The sequence below is a fragment of the Odocoileus virginianus genome, chromosome 9, assembly GCF_023699985.2.
Source record: "Odocoileus virginianus isolate 20LAN1187 ecotype Illinois chromosome 9, Ovbor_1.2, whole genome shotgun sequence".
In the NCBI taxonomy this organism is placed as follows: domain Eukaryota; kingdom Metazoa; phylum Chordata; class Mammalia; order Artiodactyla; family Cervidae; genus Odocoileus; species Odocoileus virginianus.
Window position 1 is genome coordinate 43,605,617 of NC_069682.1, and position 18,586 is coordinate 43,624,202.

General features: G+C 41.1%; 1 protein-coding gene across 5 annotated transcripts in view; it reads right to left on the reverse strand.

The window, feature by feature from the left end:
- The window catches only part of SLC23A2 (solute carrier family 23 member 2), a 137,598-nt gene that overhangs the window by 43,116 nt on the left and 75,896 nt on the right, over positions 1–18,586 (reverse strand). For all 5 annotated transcript variants that reach the window (XM_070472295.1, XM_070472294.1, XM_020883648.2 and 2 more), the window contains 2 exons: positions 11,354–11,470; positions 8,658–8,815 (listed from right to left, as the gene is read on the reverse strand). In XM_070472295.1, coding sequence (XP_070328396.1) covers positions 8,658–8,815; positions 11,354–11,470 — 275 coding nt within the window. The remainder of the gene's footprint in view (positions 1–8,657; positions 8,816–11,353; positions 11,471–18,586) is intronic.

An 18,586-nucleotide genomic window follows, 5' to 3' on the forward strand; every position in this document is an offset into this window, starting at 1 on the left:
TTACTGTCTGAGCCACACACTCCTGAGAGCAATGTGTAACAATGCCTGTTCTCTCAGTTTTGCCATCAGAGTGGCTTGTCAAAATTATTTTTTGTCAACTGACAAAAGAGACAAATGGTGTCTCAGAGTAGATTTAGTTCGTACTTCTCTTATTATAAAGTCAACTTGATCCTTTCTTACGATGAAGGGCCATTATATAGCTTTTTTGAGAATTGTCTATTTGTGTCTTTTGCTTTTTCTATATATTTTTTGGTATTTTTTTAAACTTTGATTGTAAGAGTTCTTTCTATATTAGGCACATTGTTGTTTAGTTGCTAAATTGTGTCCAACTCTTTTGTGACCCCATGGACTGTAGCCTGCCAGGCTCCTCTGTCCGTGGGATTTACCAGGTAAGAATACTGCATTGGGTTGCCATTTCTTTCTCCATGGGGATCTTCTTGACTCAGGGATCGAACCTGAGTCTCCTGCATTGGCAGGCGGATTCTTTGCCACTGAGCAATCTGGGAAGCCCCAGTTAGAGATATTAGAACTTACCTGTATTACAGATATTTTCTCCAGTTTGCCATTTTTTTATATTTTTTACAATGAAAAGCTTAAAATTTTAAAACACTTAATGGCATTATATTTTCATCCTTTTATTGATTCTAGAGTTTGAGTCCTATTTTAAAACTCTTTCCCTACTCAAGTTATAAAGGAATTCACCCTGGTTTTATTCTAATAGCTATATGGTTTCACATTTCTTGCATTTGGATTTCTAATCCATTTTGAGTTGATTCAGAGAAAACTCTTAACTAAAGGCAAGTCTAACATTTCTCTTCATGTCCATGATATTCTGGTCTTATATGTAAATATCAAAATTATATGAATTAGCTCAGTTAACACTTTCAGTTAGACACACTCCTGGGGGACCTCAGTAGAAAGCAGCCAAATGGCTACTCTCCCAGCAGGAGGCTTTGTCAAGACAGAGCACAGGAATTTAGGGGGCCTGGCTGGATTCAATTTTGATAACCTCTATGATAGTATTAACTATTTCAAGTCAAAAGTTTATTACATTACTTAAATATCTAGTCAGTCACAGAGAAGCATGAGGGAATTCTTTGATGTGGACAATGCTCTATCTATTAGTGTGGTGGTGATTAAGTGACTGTACACATGAGTAAAAATTCATCTAACTATGCACAGGAAAAAAGGCAAATTTTACTCTATGTCAATTACCCTTCAATAGACTGACTTAAAAAACATTTTGCCTATCAAGTGTCTTTCTTGAAGGAGAAATGGGGGGGATGATTTCTTAAAATACTAGAGTTATATCAAATAGTTACAAAAACCACAAAACTAAAAAAGAAAAAGAAAAGAGCTTCACTCTGGGTATTTGAGGAGAAGCTCTTTCTGTGGCTCATGCATAGTGCTGCTCCATCCCGGTGCAGCTTTTGTCAGGCAGTCCACCTGCCTGAAAAGGAAGGATACAAGGGAGAGTCAGTGGGCCGTGAGGAAGAAGATGTGCATTTTAGAACACGTGGAAACATATGGGGCAAGTGAGATGTGACAGTCAAGGAAAAAAGACTGTGGGGAACTAGATTCATTAACCTCACATATGAGAGGACTTAGTCTCTTAGTCATCTGAAGCATCAGAAATAACAGCAAACAGAGAAACAACATGTTAACTGAAGGGGGAGCCCACTCAGAAAAGCTTGAGTTGAAGGAGTCCACCAGTGGTCGTGTGGCCAAGGAGCACACTCAACCCCTGCCATGTCATCAAGGATGAGCTGCTCCATGTGGTGTCCCAGACTTGCCCACTGCATCCTCATCTGCCTCACCTACACACCCTTCTGGAGGCCCGACTAAAATAATAAGCACCAACAGGCAAGTGTGGTCAGGTGCCAGGACACTATCTCATTTGACGCTTACTAACAACTTTATTTGGAGAAGGCAATGGCACCCCACTCCAGTGTTCTTGCCTGGAAAATCCCACGGACGGGGGAGCCTGGTGGGCTGCCGTCTATGGGGTCGCACAGAGTTGGACACAACTGAAGCGACTTAGCAGCAGCAGCAGCAGCAACTTTATTACTATTACATTTTAGAGAGGCGAGAAAGGGCTTTGAGACCAGTCAACTAGCCAAAGCCACACAGCTGACGACTTCCCTGGTGACCCAGTGGTTAAGAATCTACCTTCCACTGCAGAGGATGTGGGTTTGAATCCTGGTTGGGTAACTAAGATCCCACATGCCACAGAGCAACTAAGCCCACTTGCTGTAACTACAGAAGCCCACCTGCCACAACAAAATATCCTGTATTCCTAAATGAAGAGCCCACATGCCACAACAAAGCCCCGATGCAGCCAAATAAATAAATGTTTTTAAAAAAGCCAGACAGCTGGTAAATGGTAGAATGGGAGTGATGTCACCTCTGAAGTCAAAGCCCCACAATACAGCTGGTGAGGGGAGCCAGGCAAAGCTCCCCTCTTTCTCCAAGATCACTACCTCCAGTTTTTCACTGATACCCATGTTTTTAATATACTAACTAAAATTCATTGAGTTAAATAGTATATACATATATATATATATTTTTTTTTTACATGGAGGCAGGAAAAACCTAAAACTTGCTATTAAGAACCTACTTAACATGATACACTCACTATCATCTGTACAGTAACGCTGGCAAAAATGTTCATTCTGAATCAACCATGCCTTTGGCCCCATCTCCCAGTTTACAAGTAGCAGAATTGTGGAACTAATCAAATATCACCCCCAAGAACACAACTAGACATATTCAGACTATGGGATGTTCAACAAGACAGCTGCCCTGGACTCTTTAAAAAGAGGATCATGTATTTTGATTTTTAAATTCTATCTGTAAGTAGAAACATATGATATTCGTCTTCCTCTATCTGACTTATTTACTTAGTATAACATCCTCTAGGATCATGCATGATGTCACAAATAGCAAGGTTTCATTCTTTTTTATAGATGAGTAGTATTCCATTGTGCATATATATATGTGTGTGTGTGTGTGTATGTGTATATACATAAATCATGCCTTCTTCATCCATTCATCTATCAATGAACACATAAAAATCAAAATAAATAAACAAACATAACAGAAATAGATTCATAGATACAGAAAAAAACTGGTGATCGTTAGAGGTAGAGGGTGGAGGGGATGAGTAAAACATGTGCGGGAGTTAAAGAAGTACAAACTTCCAGTTACAAAATAAATGTCACTAGGATGAACTATACCGCAAGAGTCAATAAATAAAATAATCACAATTTTATAGTCAATAAAAATTGTAATAATTTTGTATGGTGACAAATGGTAACTAGACTTATTGTGGCAATCATTTTTTCATGTATAGAAGCATCAACTCGGAACTGACACAGTGTTATAGGTCAAATAAACTTCAATTTAAAACAAAAAGGTTGGCATCTTCCACTATGATAGTGTCTTTCTCTATTTCTTTTTATAGTTCTATTAGTGTTTGGTTTCTACATCTTGAGCATTGTTGTTATGTTTATGTATGGTTAGAATTATTATGTATCTTCCTGCCAAATAAAGCCTTTAATCATTATGTAAAAAAAAAAAAGTGGATTATGTGGAAGAAAAATGTATCACACCACAGAAACACAACAAATGCACCATACAAACTTAAATGGATCCTGGTTCAGAAAGGTGGACAGAACAGCTATAACAGATATTTTAGGGACAACTAGGGAAATTAGACATAGATTTTGTATTAGATGATATGACTCAAATTTCTCAGGTGTGGTAAACAGTTACACAAGAGATCCTCATTTCTAGGAGAGTATTTAGGAGTGAGTCATCACCATACTGCCTGCAACTCTCAATTAATTCAAAAAGTTGCATATATACCCAGCACAAATACATATACAGAGAAAGAATATGAGGGAAATCCCAGTCTCCCTACCCCAATCTAAGCACTGCATCTCTCCATTCCTCTAAATATTATCAAGAGTTCAAAGCCTGAGACTTGAGATCTTGAAGTACCCTGGAGTCACCACCCATAGTTAGTAAGCACACAATATGTACCAGCCCCGGAACCCAAGGAGGTGAAAAACAGAGGAGCTCTCTCCTCAGGACAGTCAGCTCTGCTAGAGGTCAGGCTGCTGTGCTAGCTACTGTCTTAGCCAAAACCCTACCTTTTCTCAGCAAAGGAAGGTTCTGTGAGTCTCCAGCAGGCCTGTTATAGCCAGGAGAGGCTCTCAAGGAAAGGGCCTCTCAGCCTGCAATTTTTTCTTTTTCTGGAGAGCTGACAGAAAGGACTCCAAGAGGAACCTAGAACAAAAGACTGGATGTGGTCCCCAAATACAGCACCTGCACACCTCAGGGAAGGTTGGAAAAGGTCAGCATGGTGCACAAAGGGCAGGGTCCATCCCAGATGGCCTTCCTTCATCCCCAGTTATGCACTAACACCTGAAGTTAAGGGCAGGGACTCTGGGAAGCTCAGAGCTGCTACCCAGACTTGGTCTTTGATGGAAAAGACAATAGCAGCCAAATGATGCATTAACTGAGTCCTCCCCAAAGCCAGGGAGGCATGGCTGCTGCGGGCTGGTTAACACCTGGGTTGGGGGACTCTGACCCTTGACTCAGCTCATGGGATTTTAAAGGCTTTGTACTAACTCCTAGAAAGACCCCAAGGGGTAAGGTGGATTGAAATCAACCAGAATGAGAACTTTTGAAACCTCACTCAAGGGTACTCAAGAGCCATAAAGACCTTGTTAAAAGCCAAGTGCAGAGGACCAAAGTCAAAGGAAAGAAGGAAGAAGGAAAAGGCTGGATGGAGGGAAGGGGATGAAAGAAGCAGTTGTCACAGAAACACTCCATCCCCAAGAGGCAGAGGCTCTGGAAAGCACTGAAGCCACAGAAGTTACACAATTGGGGCTGAGATACATGATCTCCATTCCAAAACAAGTCATGATCTCTGGAAGAAAGGAAACCACGTTCATGCCAGGGGAGACATTTAGGGAAGGAAGAAGGGTCTGCAGCACGTGCTGCATCAGACACATTTTCTGTGGCCTTAGCCAGCCCAGCTCATGGAAAACACATCCCCAAAGGAGTATTTTTGACATAGTATCCTAAAGCTGGCACTGCAAGCTCATGGTTCAGGTTTGCAAAGGCACACCTCTGTTTCACTCTCACTTTTTCCATATCACTTTTGGTTATTTTTATGCAATGAAACAGCTTTCCCAAAACAGCATGCCACTCTTTAGCGCACCCATGTGAAACGTGGAGCAGGGATGACCTGGCCAGAGCCCAGAGAATGGAAATGGTTACACTTCCTTCCCCTGCTCTAGACCTGCAATTATGGTCTTAGCTTCCTCACAATAAAGGCCCCATCCCTCAGAGGCTGGGCCATCACTGGTCTCAAGGTCCCACAGATCCACGACATTCAGTGCAGGGGAGTTCTGGGTACTACACGGAAGTTAGGCAAACACACAAAGAAATAGAAGTCAGACACACATGGCAAACCACTCAGAGTTAGAAAAGTCTGAAAATCTTCCCTAGAAATCATGACAGCTGAACATGAAAACCTTTTTCTTCTGCAGCTCTCCATCTAAGGAAATGAGTGTGAACTGCAAACACCAACAAACATGCAGAGGCCATCTGCAATCCTTACGGCTGTGATATTGGGAATAAATTCCACTCTTGGCCATGTCAGCCTTTCTTTCACACTGTATTTCACCCTTGTATTTCCACAGCCCCAACTGCTTTATCCATTTGTTTGATTCTCTTGTGATCAGAAAGTAAATGCACAAGTCTGTAAACATGACAATTTAAAATCGACGATGAGGGTCTATGTCAGTAAGCAGCAGAATTAGAAGGCTTTTCATATTATTCATACTCTTGGAACCTTTCAAATGTATTTTACAAAGAAGCTTATAATATAATAATCTGCAAATACACAATGATGGCAAATATCATCCATAGGACACCTTAGGAAGAGCCTCCTATCATTTTCGCAAAAGCAAACTGGGAGCTGGAGAGGTCTTCTGTCCACAGTTATAACACTGCATAGGCCTCTCTAACTCCTCACACTCACTCATTTCACTCCCCCATGTGCAAACGGCAAAGAAACCATCGTTTGCCACGTGGCATAAGCTAATACTTTATTGGGAACTGTAGATTCTGACTGCCCATAGGATTACAGTTTATCATTACATTGGTCAACAACTTGATTTGAACCAACAATGGCAATGCTGCTGCTCTGACTTTGCTGAATAGACATCCCTGGAATAGACTCAGGGATGCCCAACTCTGACCCGTTCTGAGTAAGTCCTGGGTGTTTGAGTACCAGGGGTGGGTCCCCACTCTACCGAGGTCTGAGTGTCAACCTTGCTCTACTGGAAATACAAGGGGGTGTGCTATTTGGCCATTCTTGAGATCTCTGCTCTTCTTTTACAAAAGCCACAGGAGACCTGGGGGCAAGAATCTGAGAGGTGATTCAGCTGGAAGGGGTGGCCCTGCCTCTTCAGGCACAGTGAAACAAGGGGAAACTGGGAAAAGAGGAGAGTTTTAACAGAAAATGGTGAAGGACAGGCAGATGCAGGGGATGGGGGAGATGGGATACTGCAAACAAACAGGGGACATGGGATACAGAAAACAACCTCAGAGGTGGTGATCAATCAGGTAGGGAGGGAAATGCCTCCCATACACCTCATCATCTGGATTCGCCTTCACACAGCAGGCCCTCAAATATATGCTAGACAAAACTTAAAAGAATGTATCAACAACAGCTTGTGGCTTTGAGGAGTTGAAAACCAAGCCACTGAGTGCCTTTTCATTTTTTCCCTACTAGATGGGAGCTGAGAGGCAAGGATCCCAGGCAAGAAAAAGGTGCTGTTGTGTTAGCACAAAAAGGGGAGTAGAGTCAGGAGTAGCCTTCCTGATATAAGACCAGGGCAGAGCTGTACCTGGTACCTGCCATACCACAGCAAACATGTTTTTCATTCCCTCTTCAAGTCAACCAACAATTCTCAACTAGAGGCACTGCCTAAATTTATAGATAATTTGTGCTACAAGTTCTCTGATGAGCTAGCTGTTTAGAGAACAAGTATTTCCCCAGAGAACCAGTTCCCCATGTACAAGATAAGGCCCTTGAGTCAGCCAATAAAAACTTTCTAAACCACCCTGGCTTTAAAACACAAAATCTTGAATGCTGTAACAAAAGAATGAAAGATGCTGTCAGCCAAGTTTAACTACCTGAGCACTAAGAAAATGAATCAAGTCTTCTCTGGAGTGTCCAAATACATCTCCTTCCCCTAATAGGTCAGTAACATGCTGCCTTTCCCTCAGGGGTCCCCTAAGGCGACCCTCCTTTCTGAGGTAAGGGATCTGCTCAGCATGGCAGCTTCAGGCAGTCCTGCAGGGACTGGGGATTTGAGAACCCCAGGAGCTGGCCAGCCCTTACAGCCTTCCTTCCATCAGGCCTGCTAAAGAACTGTCATATTCCTTATGAGGACATTGCTTAAGCTGACAACCAAAATGCCCTAACATTGTCCTTCCCATATTCTCCTGTCCTCTGTAAGTGAAGCTTGTTCTGAGGACTCTGACTCACTGAATACAGTCCGTGATTAGCAGACTGCCTTCTTTGCCCTCTGAGTTTGCTCCCACTTCCCTAGCAGGGAGAGACAACTTATATGTTTACTCTGCTGTCCTTGCCCTGAGCATAGTCCTGTCGCCACAGGCTCCAGCCCTTGAGCAACATCCTGGGGTAAAGGAAAAGGCTGAATGTGAAGAGGGTGGAAGAAGGGGACAGGAGGGGACAAAGCAAGACTGCAGGAGAAGGTAAAAGAAGACAGTTCTTTTCCTTCCTATGTCAGCTCCACATCCACGTAAGCTGGGGCCTGGGGATGCAAAGCGCACTTTGCACTTTGAGGGAACACAAATCAGCAAGAAAAGACACAAACGAAAAAGGATAAAGTGGAATAAGAGTCACATTAGAAGAACATACACAAGATGCATGTGTGGGAATTCAGAGAGGACAACGGAGGCGTTGGGAAGTCAAGGGTGCTTCACAGAAGTGGAACAAGCCAGGACTGGAAGGCTGCAGGCGGGCACAAGCACAGGATGGTAAGACAGCACAGTGGGCTTGAGGAAGAGGAGCTCATTTCTTGGTGAGTGCAAGGAAGGAGACTGCAGGGCTCAGGGACATACCTGGAAGGGCGGTGGGACAGAGAACAAATGTGCCTGTGGGGTGGGCACATCCCAGTTTTTAAACAGGGAGTAGGGCTGTAGCCTCCTAGCACCTAGGAAGATGCAAACTTTGGAAAAATGACACCAGGGTGGCACACAGGGCAGGGCAGAGGAGAGGAGCCTTGGAGGCAGGGAAACCAACGGGAAACCTAGTAGAACACAGTACAGTTCTGAACTTCAGGAACTGGGGGCAGTGACAGAGTACTAGAGAGAAAACTTGCCCTGCCAGCTGGTGGGATGGAAGGAGCTGAGTTCCAGCCTGCACAACTGGTCAGGAAGTGGTGCCACCCACCTAGAGAAGAAACACAACAGGGCTGGGGAGAGGCAAGGCAAATGCCACTAGGCCACACGTCCCCATACTCCAGTCAGTCCTTCCAAGCAGCCCTACGTGAATGTGCACAATGCCTCGTGGGCACGTCAGCATTCCCAATTCAGTGCCCCAATCTCACCTGCATCCAAAAGTAGTCTGCAGCAAAGTTGTGATTCCCACGCAGAAGAAAATGGTCCCAATGAGCTGGCTGGTGGCCCACTGGTCATATCCCACACACATGGCATCGGCCAGCAGAAAGGGCACTGCAATGGTGCCGCTAAAACATGTCAGGTAATGCTGTGGGGATAGTGAGACAGAGGGGGAAAATTAATCTTTTTTTTTTTTTTCTGATTTTATCCTAATTTTGCCCACTCCCCTGTTATTTTTAAAAAGTAGCACGCATGAATTTGTTTTTTTAGGTACACTCATCATATGCCAAATTGTTTTTTTTCCCCCCCAGCATTTCTCCTATTACATTTTCTTGTCTTCTAACTCACCTGTATTATTACTTATTACTTGCATGAATCCGGGCCAGCACAAAGGAAACGCAATACAAACACCAGTAATGTTTTATCTATAGAATTTTTACTGAGAATATTTGTTTTTTTAACTGCTTTTCAGCACCAGTTGCTAAAGGCCATAGATCTTTCCCCTCTAATCTGTTAACAGGAACTGTGTGGCACTGAACCATTCTTGAAACAAATCCTAGTTAGTCATGTTAGATTTTTCTTCTGGAATTTGATTTGCCAATATTTTATGTGGAATTTTACAACTATGTTTTGAGATAATTCATTCTTTTTAAAAAATTCTTTTAGGTCTGGGGATTAAAGTTACAGGCTTCACTGCACAAGGCATTTTCCATCTTTTCCTACGACCTGGCATTATTTAACAGTAATCAGGGAAGCACTAGGCTCACACAGCAGCTGTGGGAAGCATCCAGAAAGAGCTGGTCCCACTCCTCCTTTAGGACCGCTCCCCCATTCCCTACAGCCCAGGCGGGACATTCCAGCTCTCACTGCTCACATCCCTTCCTCCCAGAGGCCTGCCTGTTCAGTTTTTTCTTCTGTTCTGCAAATTTCCTCTTTTCTTCCGAACAGTTCCCCATCTCTGCTCATTTTTGCCAAAATGCGCTGCTTGCAGCCCAAAAAGATCAACTGTGTAACACTAACAGGTGTTTGGTAAAGGGAACAGAACATTCCCATCCAGAACTTCCCAGAGCTGCTCATAAGACTGCACTGGCAAGAAGGGAATGATGCATACAGGGTTTCCCAATCTTATCTGAAAAGGGAAGACTACTTCTAGACACATCTATAAACACTTCAAAAAACGAGTTTCCTGAATCTCATTTCAGACATTCAGCCCTAGGGGACTTATTTGCCCAACCAGTCAGGTCCTTTGGTTATGTCTTCTGTATTAGAATGCCTTTCTGTAAAGGTTACCAATTGTTTTAATACCTAAGATGGGGGAAGGACCTGGAAATTGAACCAAAGTATTAGCTGTCAGCAGGTACAGTCCACATCCAAGTGAATAAACTTGTCTGGGTAATGAGACTGATTTCCTTAGCATGAACTGATCAGTGTAACTTGAGAAAGTAAGAATGGAAAGTGAGGCCTCAAAACTAAGGCAAACAGACCAGAGCTGTGTGTCTGGAACAAAGAGCCTTCCACGTCATCCCCTTTCTCCTAAAGCCCCACTTCGATCATAAGTGGGAAAGGGGAGTGGTGGCTGGGGGGAGAGGGGGAAGTGGATACCAAAGATGCAGAAGTCCTGCACCAGCTTGGGTCACTTCTCGCCCCATCCCTCCTACCTGTTCCTTGGCAGCTTCCCTGCTCTGCTCCCACTGGAAACTGCAAGCAGACAATACCAAGGCAAGCCTGCCTTCCTTTAAAAATAAGACTGAAGCCTCCACATTTATGGCCTGACCAACATAGCACTTTTTTTAAAATTTATTTTCTTATTGAAGGATAATTGCTTTAAAGAATTCTTTGTTCTCTGTCAAACCCCAACATGAAACAGCCATACGTATACATGTATCCCCTCCCTTTTGAACCTCCCTCCCATCTCCCGCCCCATCCCACTCCTCTAAATTGATACAGAGTCCCTGTTTTAGTTTCCTGAGCCATACAGCAAATTCCCATTGGCTGGCTATCTATTTTACATATGGTAATGTAAGTTTCCATGTTACTCTTTTCATACATCTCACCCTCTCCTTCCTTCTCCCTATGTCTCTAAGTCTATTCACTATGTCTGTTTCTTCACTGCTGCCCTGTAAATAAATTCTTCAGTACCATTTTCTAGATTCCATATATATGCGTTAGAATACGATGTTTATCTTTCTCTTTCTGGAAACTCACTTCACTCTGTATAATAGGTTCTAGGTTCATCCACCTCATCAGAACTGACTCAAATGCATTCCTTTTTATGGCAACACAGCACTTCTTAATGTCACCCATATTTCATGGCAGTTGACAGTGACTATGGATTGGTTAACTAGGAATGAGAGATGAACACTAATCCTTCTTATCTCTATTTCTCTATGTTCCCTTCCCTCTATTCTCCCCCTTTCCATACATCTATGATCTTTTTTCCTTCCTTCCTTGTCATTTCTCTTGCTGAGTCCCTGAATATTTTCCTTCTTTCTTACCATGGTTACCCTACTCCTCCTGTTTTCTTCCTTTCACTGCTTTGAAATTCAAATTAACAATTACCATTCATCATCCTTAAAAGAGTAATTTAAAGCTGTCAATAAGTAGAAAATAAAAATTGAATTTTAAATAATCTAGACAGACAATTCAAGAATCTACTGGTGGTTACATTCCAAAGGAATCATCTTACCTGCAACCCCAGAAAAATGCACAGGTACCAGGGTGGAACATCTTCTATGGTATAAATCATATCTGATCTCTGGGGGTCTAGACTGCCAGTGCTATCCAAGGTCTCAGCAAGGGAGCTCTGTGAGCAAGGGAGAAAAGTAGTTGTTTAATAAAAGCAAGGTCTAAAGTTAACTCAGCACAGGCTGTTACTGAAAAACAATTTTATAAAGTGGCTGTCACTCTAATGTAAAATTAAGCCTTTATTACCTTTGACACAATGTCAAGCACACTCAGTGGGATAGTCTGTTCCCAGGATTTAGGGGCTCAGTATCGCTTGCCATCAACTCATCCCCAAGAGCAACCAGCTTGCTCACAGCTTCTCCCCAAACCTGGGCACCTCCCGCATAGAGAGAGATGCTCCCAAGGTTGAGACCACAAAGTAATACCATGGCATGAGTGATACCATTCTTGGGTGGTAACCTGAATGAAGAAATATTATAAAATGCTAACTAGTTTCAACAGCAGTACTCTGTCCCTCCTATCCCATCCCATCCCTGCAAGGAAAAAGATTTTTGTACCTAAACACCCTTCTTTTATTCATTTTTAAATCTTATTTTTGGCTGTGCTAGGTCTCCGTTGCTGTAAGTGGGCTTTCTCTCATTGCAGCAAGTGGGGGCTACTCTCGAGTTGCATTGCATAGGCTTCTCATTGCAGTGGCTTCTCTTTTCAGAGCGTGGGGTCTGGAGCATGCGGGTTTCAGTAACTGCAGTGCATGGGCTCAGCAGTTGTGGCACATGGGCTTAGCTGCTCCATGGCATGTGGGATCTTCCTGGACCAGGGATCAAACCCATGTCCTCTACACTGGCTGGCAGATTCTTAACCACTGGACCACTAAGGAAGTCCCAGGAAACATGCTTCTTTTAAAACACTTCTGCTCAGACACAAATGTGAGTGAAGACAGCAAAGGTATACAGATACTATGATTCAAAGGAACTGATAAAATTCTGTAAAACAATTATCCTTCAATTAAAAACTAAATTTTTAGAAAGAAAAAAAATTAAAGATGCTAAAAAAAAAGACTAAAAATGTATTTATAGTTGAGGATAACCCCACCAACCCCCATTACTGAAGATTTTTTTAAATGTTGTGTTGTATGCTTTATAAACCAGAACCTTTAGAGACCACAGGTTATACTCCAGACATTTCCAATCAGCTTCAGTGTCACTTCTGAACTCATCCAGTATCTGAGCCAAACTGAAAACTCAGGGGGGATCCCGTATATACCCACAATGTTACCCTGTTTCTCAAGCCATACAAACAATTTCTTGGAATCCAAGATGTGCCTTTCTTTTTTAAAGTTTTTAAATAATAAAGCGCCTAAGAGGAAACAAAATTACAAGATGTGCCACAAAAAGGATAAAGATGACAATATTCTAAACCTTGGTCACATCTAGCCCAATTTGTTCCACTTTCCAATGGATCTGATCCACAGAAATATTCTGAGAAAGATGCTGACTCCTTGTTTATCACTCCATTTTTCATATACTGGAATTTGAACATACACTGGCCAAATACTCTTGAACAAAGAATGTTGTATTAGTGACACAATTCAGTATCACGTTTGAAAGCCTAAAGGTAAATATCAAAAGTAAACGGACATTTGATCTAATCCAAATGTGAAATGAATATGACCTTTCTGAACCATTCAAACAATGGATATCGGCAGATTTAAACATATTATATGTGTCATTCAAAACTTGTTCATAGGGGTGGCAGAGAAGGTACACATGGTGAGGAACTTGATATGCAGTTGTGTGTGTGCTTAGCTGCTCAGTCATGTCCATGTGACCATGTCTTTGTGACCCCATGGACTATATAGCCCGCTAAGATCCTCTGTTCGTGGGGATTCTCCAGGCAAGAATACTGGAGTGGGTTGCCATTACCTTCTCCAGAGGATCTGCCCAACCCAGGGATTGAACACAGGTCTCTTGCATTGCAAGCAGATTCTTTACTACTGAGCCACCAGCGAAGCCATGATATGCAGTGATATGCAGTAAAGGATTAACTCAGCAGGTCTGGGCTGTACAAACCCTGCATATTTGAAAGAAAAGTTTGGTCCTTACCTGACACCTGGAAGATACTTCAGTGTTTTTGGAATATCCTTCCTCTTAAGAGTATATTTGTCTACCTGAATCCCTGAGCTGCCCTTCATAGATTATTCTAACAGTGCAATTGACAATGGGGGCCTTGGGCCACATGGTATCAATTTGACTCCAGTGGGTCTGGCAACACTTCTTGAGTGTCCTCATACATTGTTTTGGGGGAAATTAAGCACTGCCCACATGATTCCATTAGGAAGTGGACAAATGAAAGTTTGCTCAGTGTCTCCTATACCCTGCCCTACATGGTTTTTTTCCCACTGATTTTAATCTGAACCCTTCTCAAATAAGCTATAACCAGAAGCTTTTCTGAATTCTATGAGTCGGCCTTGTTGTTCAGTCATGTCCAACTCTTGTGACCCCATGGACACAGCATGCCAGGCTTCCCTGTCCTTCACTATCTCCCTGAGTTTGCTCAAATTTATGTCCACTGAGTCAGTATTAGTCATCCAAGCCAATCACTGAACCTGATTCGGGACTCCTAAATGACTCTTGGATATCTCTGAATGAAGGTGACCATTTGCTGATATGATGCAACTATGGACACTGGACTCACTACACAAAGGACAACTCAACACCATCACAGTGCCTACACGTGGGAGTGTTACTGCTCACAAAGTAACAAAAAGAAATGTCTGAAAACAGAGTACCATAGCACTACAATTACTAGATTAGTATAATCTGTTAGAATAATATTGTAAGCATTATTACTCTAATGATTCCCAAATGGCTAGTTTTACCTATAAAACACATGAACAGAACTGAAGACTGAATCTGTCCTCTTTATAACCTGGAAGGCTAAGATTATGATGTGTACACAAACGTGTATATATATATATACTGTATACACACAATTTTTCTTAGTAATAAGGGTGGCTCTACAACTCAGTAATGGAACTAATGTAAATGTCCACTGATGATATCAAGAAAAAGCAGGAAATTGTGTGGTCAAGGGGATCAGTGAACCCTGTCAGACAAATGCTACACTGCTCCTCCCTGAGACAGAAGGAGAATGGTCACTGTAGACCATGGTACCACTTTCTGTTATCACAGCATGAACAATATGAACCATTTTAAAACTTCAAAAACAAAAACCTACAACAGAGAAGTCTCTTTGAAAGATGATTACATTAAGTCAGACAGAGTAGGAGAAATATTGGATGACATCCCTTCTATGTGGAATCTAGAAAGAAATAAAAGAAATGAACTCACTTACAAAACAGAAAAGAGACTCACAGACTTACGGTGAGGGTGAGGGGGTGAGGACTGGGGGAAGCTGGAAGGAGGGAGTTAGGGAGCTTGGGGTGGACATATACAAACTGTATATGTAAAGTGGATAACCAATAAGGCCTACTGTACTGCACATGGAACTCTGCTCAGTGTTATACGGCAGCCTGAAAGGGAGGGGAGTTAGGGGAGAATGGACACATGTATATGTACAGCTGAGTCCCTTCACTGTTCACCCTATCCTAACACTGTTAACTGGCTATACCCCATTATTTCTGGAATATGTAGAGCATCTGTATGAGCTGTGACCCATCTGGGACAGGGAAAGACTCTACAACATAGGTGCTGGAGGGGAAAGGTAAAAAGAAGTGAGCTGGTTGACCAACAGAAGCTGAGAAATGTTCTATGCTTGAAGGCACAAGACAGAATAGGGATGGGAAAAAGATGGGCTTTAACTCTGCAAACCAATCAGACACCCTGCTGCCTGCCAACTGCTATCCTCGCCCTTCAAGACACAAAAATGTATTATTTGAAGAATACACATCAGAAATACCTCAGACTGAGGAATACTATGTGTGGTTTTAACCCACAAGCATGAACAGTGATATCCTTATCTGTTTCCAGAATGCCAGAAGCTACCGGAAGACACTAGAGTACTCCTTTCCAGATCAGCCTCAGAGACAAAACACTACCATCTACAGACCCTACAGTGATAAGATAGCTTTCCCTTATTCAGTGGAAAGGCTGAACAGAAAACTTTATCCACACACAATGATTCTACAATCATATTTTTTATTGCCTCACATTCCTCCAAAAATAAGAGCCAAATAGAAGAAATAGGTCCATGTAGTAGAAAGAAAACACATTGGCAGGGGGAGAAACCTCTTCACAAAAGTATTTTGAACTTGGGAGGAAAGAAATGTCATTTTCAAAGCTCCAATCAGTAAATAAAAACACAAACAAAGAGTAAAAAAGACCTTAGGAACTAAAAACGGGATAGGAAAAAAAATTCAACAAACGGGTTGAGAGTCCCAAATAACATGTGCCACAAATAACAAAAAGACAAATGTGGGTTAAGAACAATTTTTATGGAAGAAAACAGAATATAGGAACCAAAGAAGTAAGAAAATTTCTAAGAACTAAAGGATATGCTTGCAAATTAGAAAAATACACTAAGTTCTCAAAAAATTAAAAAAGATTCAGCTATCTTTGAAAACAACAAAAGAATCTAATATGTCAAGAAATTTAAGAACAAAGGGGAAATAAAACATGAGTTTTAACAATTTGGACAGAAGGGGAAAAAAAAGAAAAATCAAAATGGTAGGAGCACAAGAGGGAAAGACAACATGAAAAAAGTATAAGAGAAAAAAAGATTAGAGAGAAGTGATGGAGAGGGCAAAGTAGATTCAGAACAGACATAAATGCAGCCCCCAAATAAGAAAACCAAAAGAAGAAACTAGAACAAAAAATAAAGATGTAATTCAAGACCACATTGCTGAAGTAACAGGAGACTTGAAGCTAAATATTGAAAGTGCCAAGAAAAGCTGAACCAGAAGGTCAGCTTCAAAACTTATTATTATTATATGATAGTCAGTAAAGTTACTGAATATAAAAGATAAATAATCCACAGAAAAGGCAAAAAGATCAAGATATTGATTTACAAGGGGAAAAAAACAAGACCAGCCTGAGTTCTTCAAAGCCATATTCAATACTAGAAAATGAGAAAAGAGCAAACAATAAGGTATGATTCAATTATTTCTTTAATTTTGTATTACATAATTTTTCAAAACTATACAGTGGTAGAAGGAACTTGAAATGCCTGTCCTATATCTATTCCCAGCTCCAGCTTCAAAATTTATTATCCCTGGATTCTTATTTAATCTATTCCCCATCTCATTCTAACTTTACTGGAGTAAAGGGATGGATTATTTTTAACTGAATCCTCAAAATACATACATTTGCTCAGAAACACATATATGTCTCTTCAGCAGATAAAGACCCTTAAAAACAACGGAGATACCATTACATACTAATCAAATTAACAATTTCTTCATATCAGCTAATACCCAATGCTTATTAAAATTTTTCCATCCTATGTCAAAATTTTGATAACAGCTGATTTATTTGAGTCAGGATCTAAACAGTGTCCTAAAGATTTTACATCCAGGCAAACTTTCCTTCAAGCCTAAATGCTATAGATAAATTGTCATCCGAAACTATTCCCATGATCCAGTTCTTCAGTGTTATTTCTCTAACTTCAATGAACATATCAAATCACATAGGAATCATATGAAAATGCAAATTCTGATTCAGCAGGTTTTGGTTGGGGCAGAGATTCTACATTTCTAACAAGCTTGTAGGTAATGATGTCAACAAAGCTGGTGAATGGACTGCACTTTAATATCAAGGGCCTGGAGGATGAACTTCAGTCAACCAAGAAATTACTGGTGAAAATCAGCAGAAGGTTTGACTCAAATTAGCTGTAGAAATAAAACTAAAAGTAGGAAGTAGGTAGCCAGAATGTATAAAAGTCATGAGCACCAAAAAGATACAAACATTACAATTAACAAAATGTGAGAGGGGAAAAAGAAAAAGGCAAGCAGTAAATTGTAATTTAATATAGTTGGAAGTCAAAGGATGATACTTAAAGCTGACAAATCAATTATAATGGAAAGTGTAAGAAGTATTTCTGACCAAAATCAGACAATAGAAGAAAGAAAAGGGAAGGAAGAAAAATTACCAATTTTGTTACTGTTCATGGTAGATAAATGAAAATTATTAAGCTTTATTTTAAAATTAAAATTAATGAGATTTATTATCAATAATATTTTTATCAATGTGAATATTCTAATGTTCTTGTTTTTAGAAATACACACTGAAATATTTAGGGAAAAAGGAGTATTATGTCTATAACTTACTTTCAAACAGTTCAGAAATAATAGGTGTATATAGAGTACATGATTTTTTAAATCATGAGATTATCTATTCAAAATATTAAAATTAATTTTTAAAAACAAAAAATTCCACATACATTTAGTAATCTAGTGAAGTATATACATTATGTAGGTGGGGTAGAGACTAGTAGCTCACTGTCTATAGTACAACACTCTCAGATATGTGTGTTCATGAGTGAAAAAGCATGTGGAATATACACATCAGACTGCCAGGTGTCAATTATGCTCAGCAGACCAAGAATGGAGGCAGCACATTTTAAACTTTTTAATACAATTTTGGGCTGCTTATGTTAAAACAAGTATGCTCAAGAACAAATGGTACTAAAAGGTAATGAAAATCTGGAAATGAGGAGGAGGAGCCTATGTAATGGCGCCCACCCACAATGGCACCCACCCTCACTGGCTTCACAAGGTAGAAGGCACTCCCCAGCATGCAACGCAGCCATCTCCACCTCTCTAGGAGACTGTCCAAGACCAGCAGTAAATTCCCACTCATTTTACATATGAGCACCAAAATCACAACTAGCTATTGAACAACCATCGACTGAAGACACTGGAACCCACTAAAAAAAGGTACCCAGCATCCAAGGACAAAGGAGAAGCCATAACAAAATGGTGAAGTGAAGTGAAGTCACTCAGTCATGTCCGACTCTTTGTGACCCCATGGACTGTAGCCTACCAGGATTCTCAGTCCATGGGATTTTCCAGGCAAGAATACTGGAATGGGTTGCCATTTCCTTCTCCAGGGAATCTTCCTGACCCAGGGATTGAACCCGGGTCTCCAACATTGTAGGCAGACGCTTTACCATCTGAGTGGAGGGGAATAATTAAGATAAAATCAAATCCTATACCCGCCAGGTGGGTGACTCACAGATTGGAGAACAATTATACCAAAGAAGTTCCCCACTGTTGTGA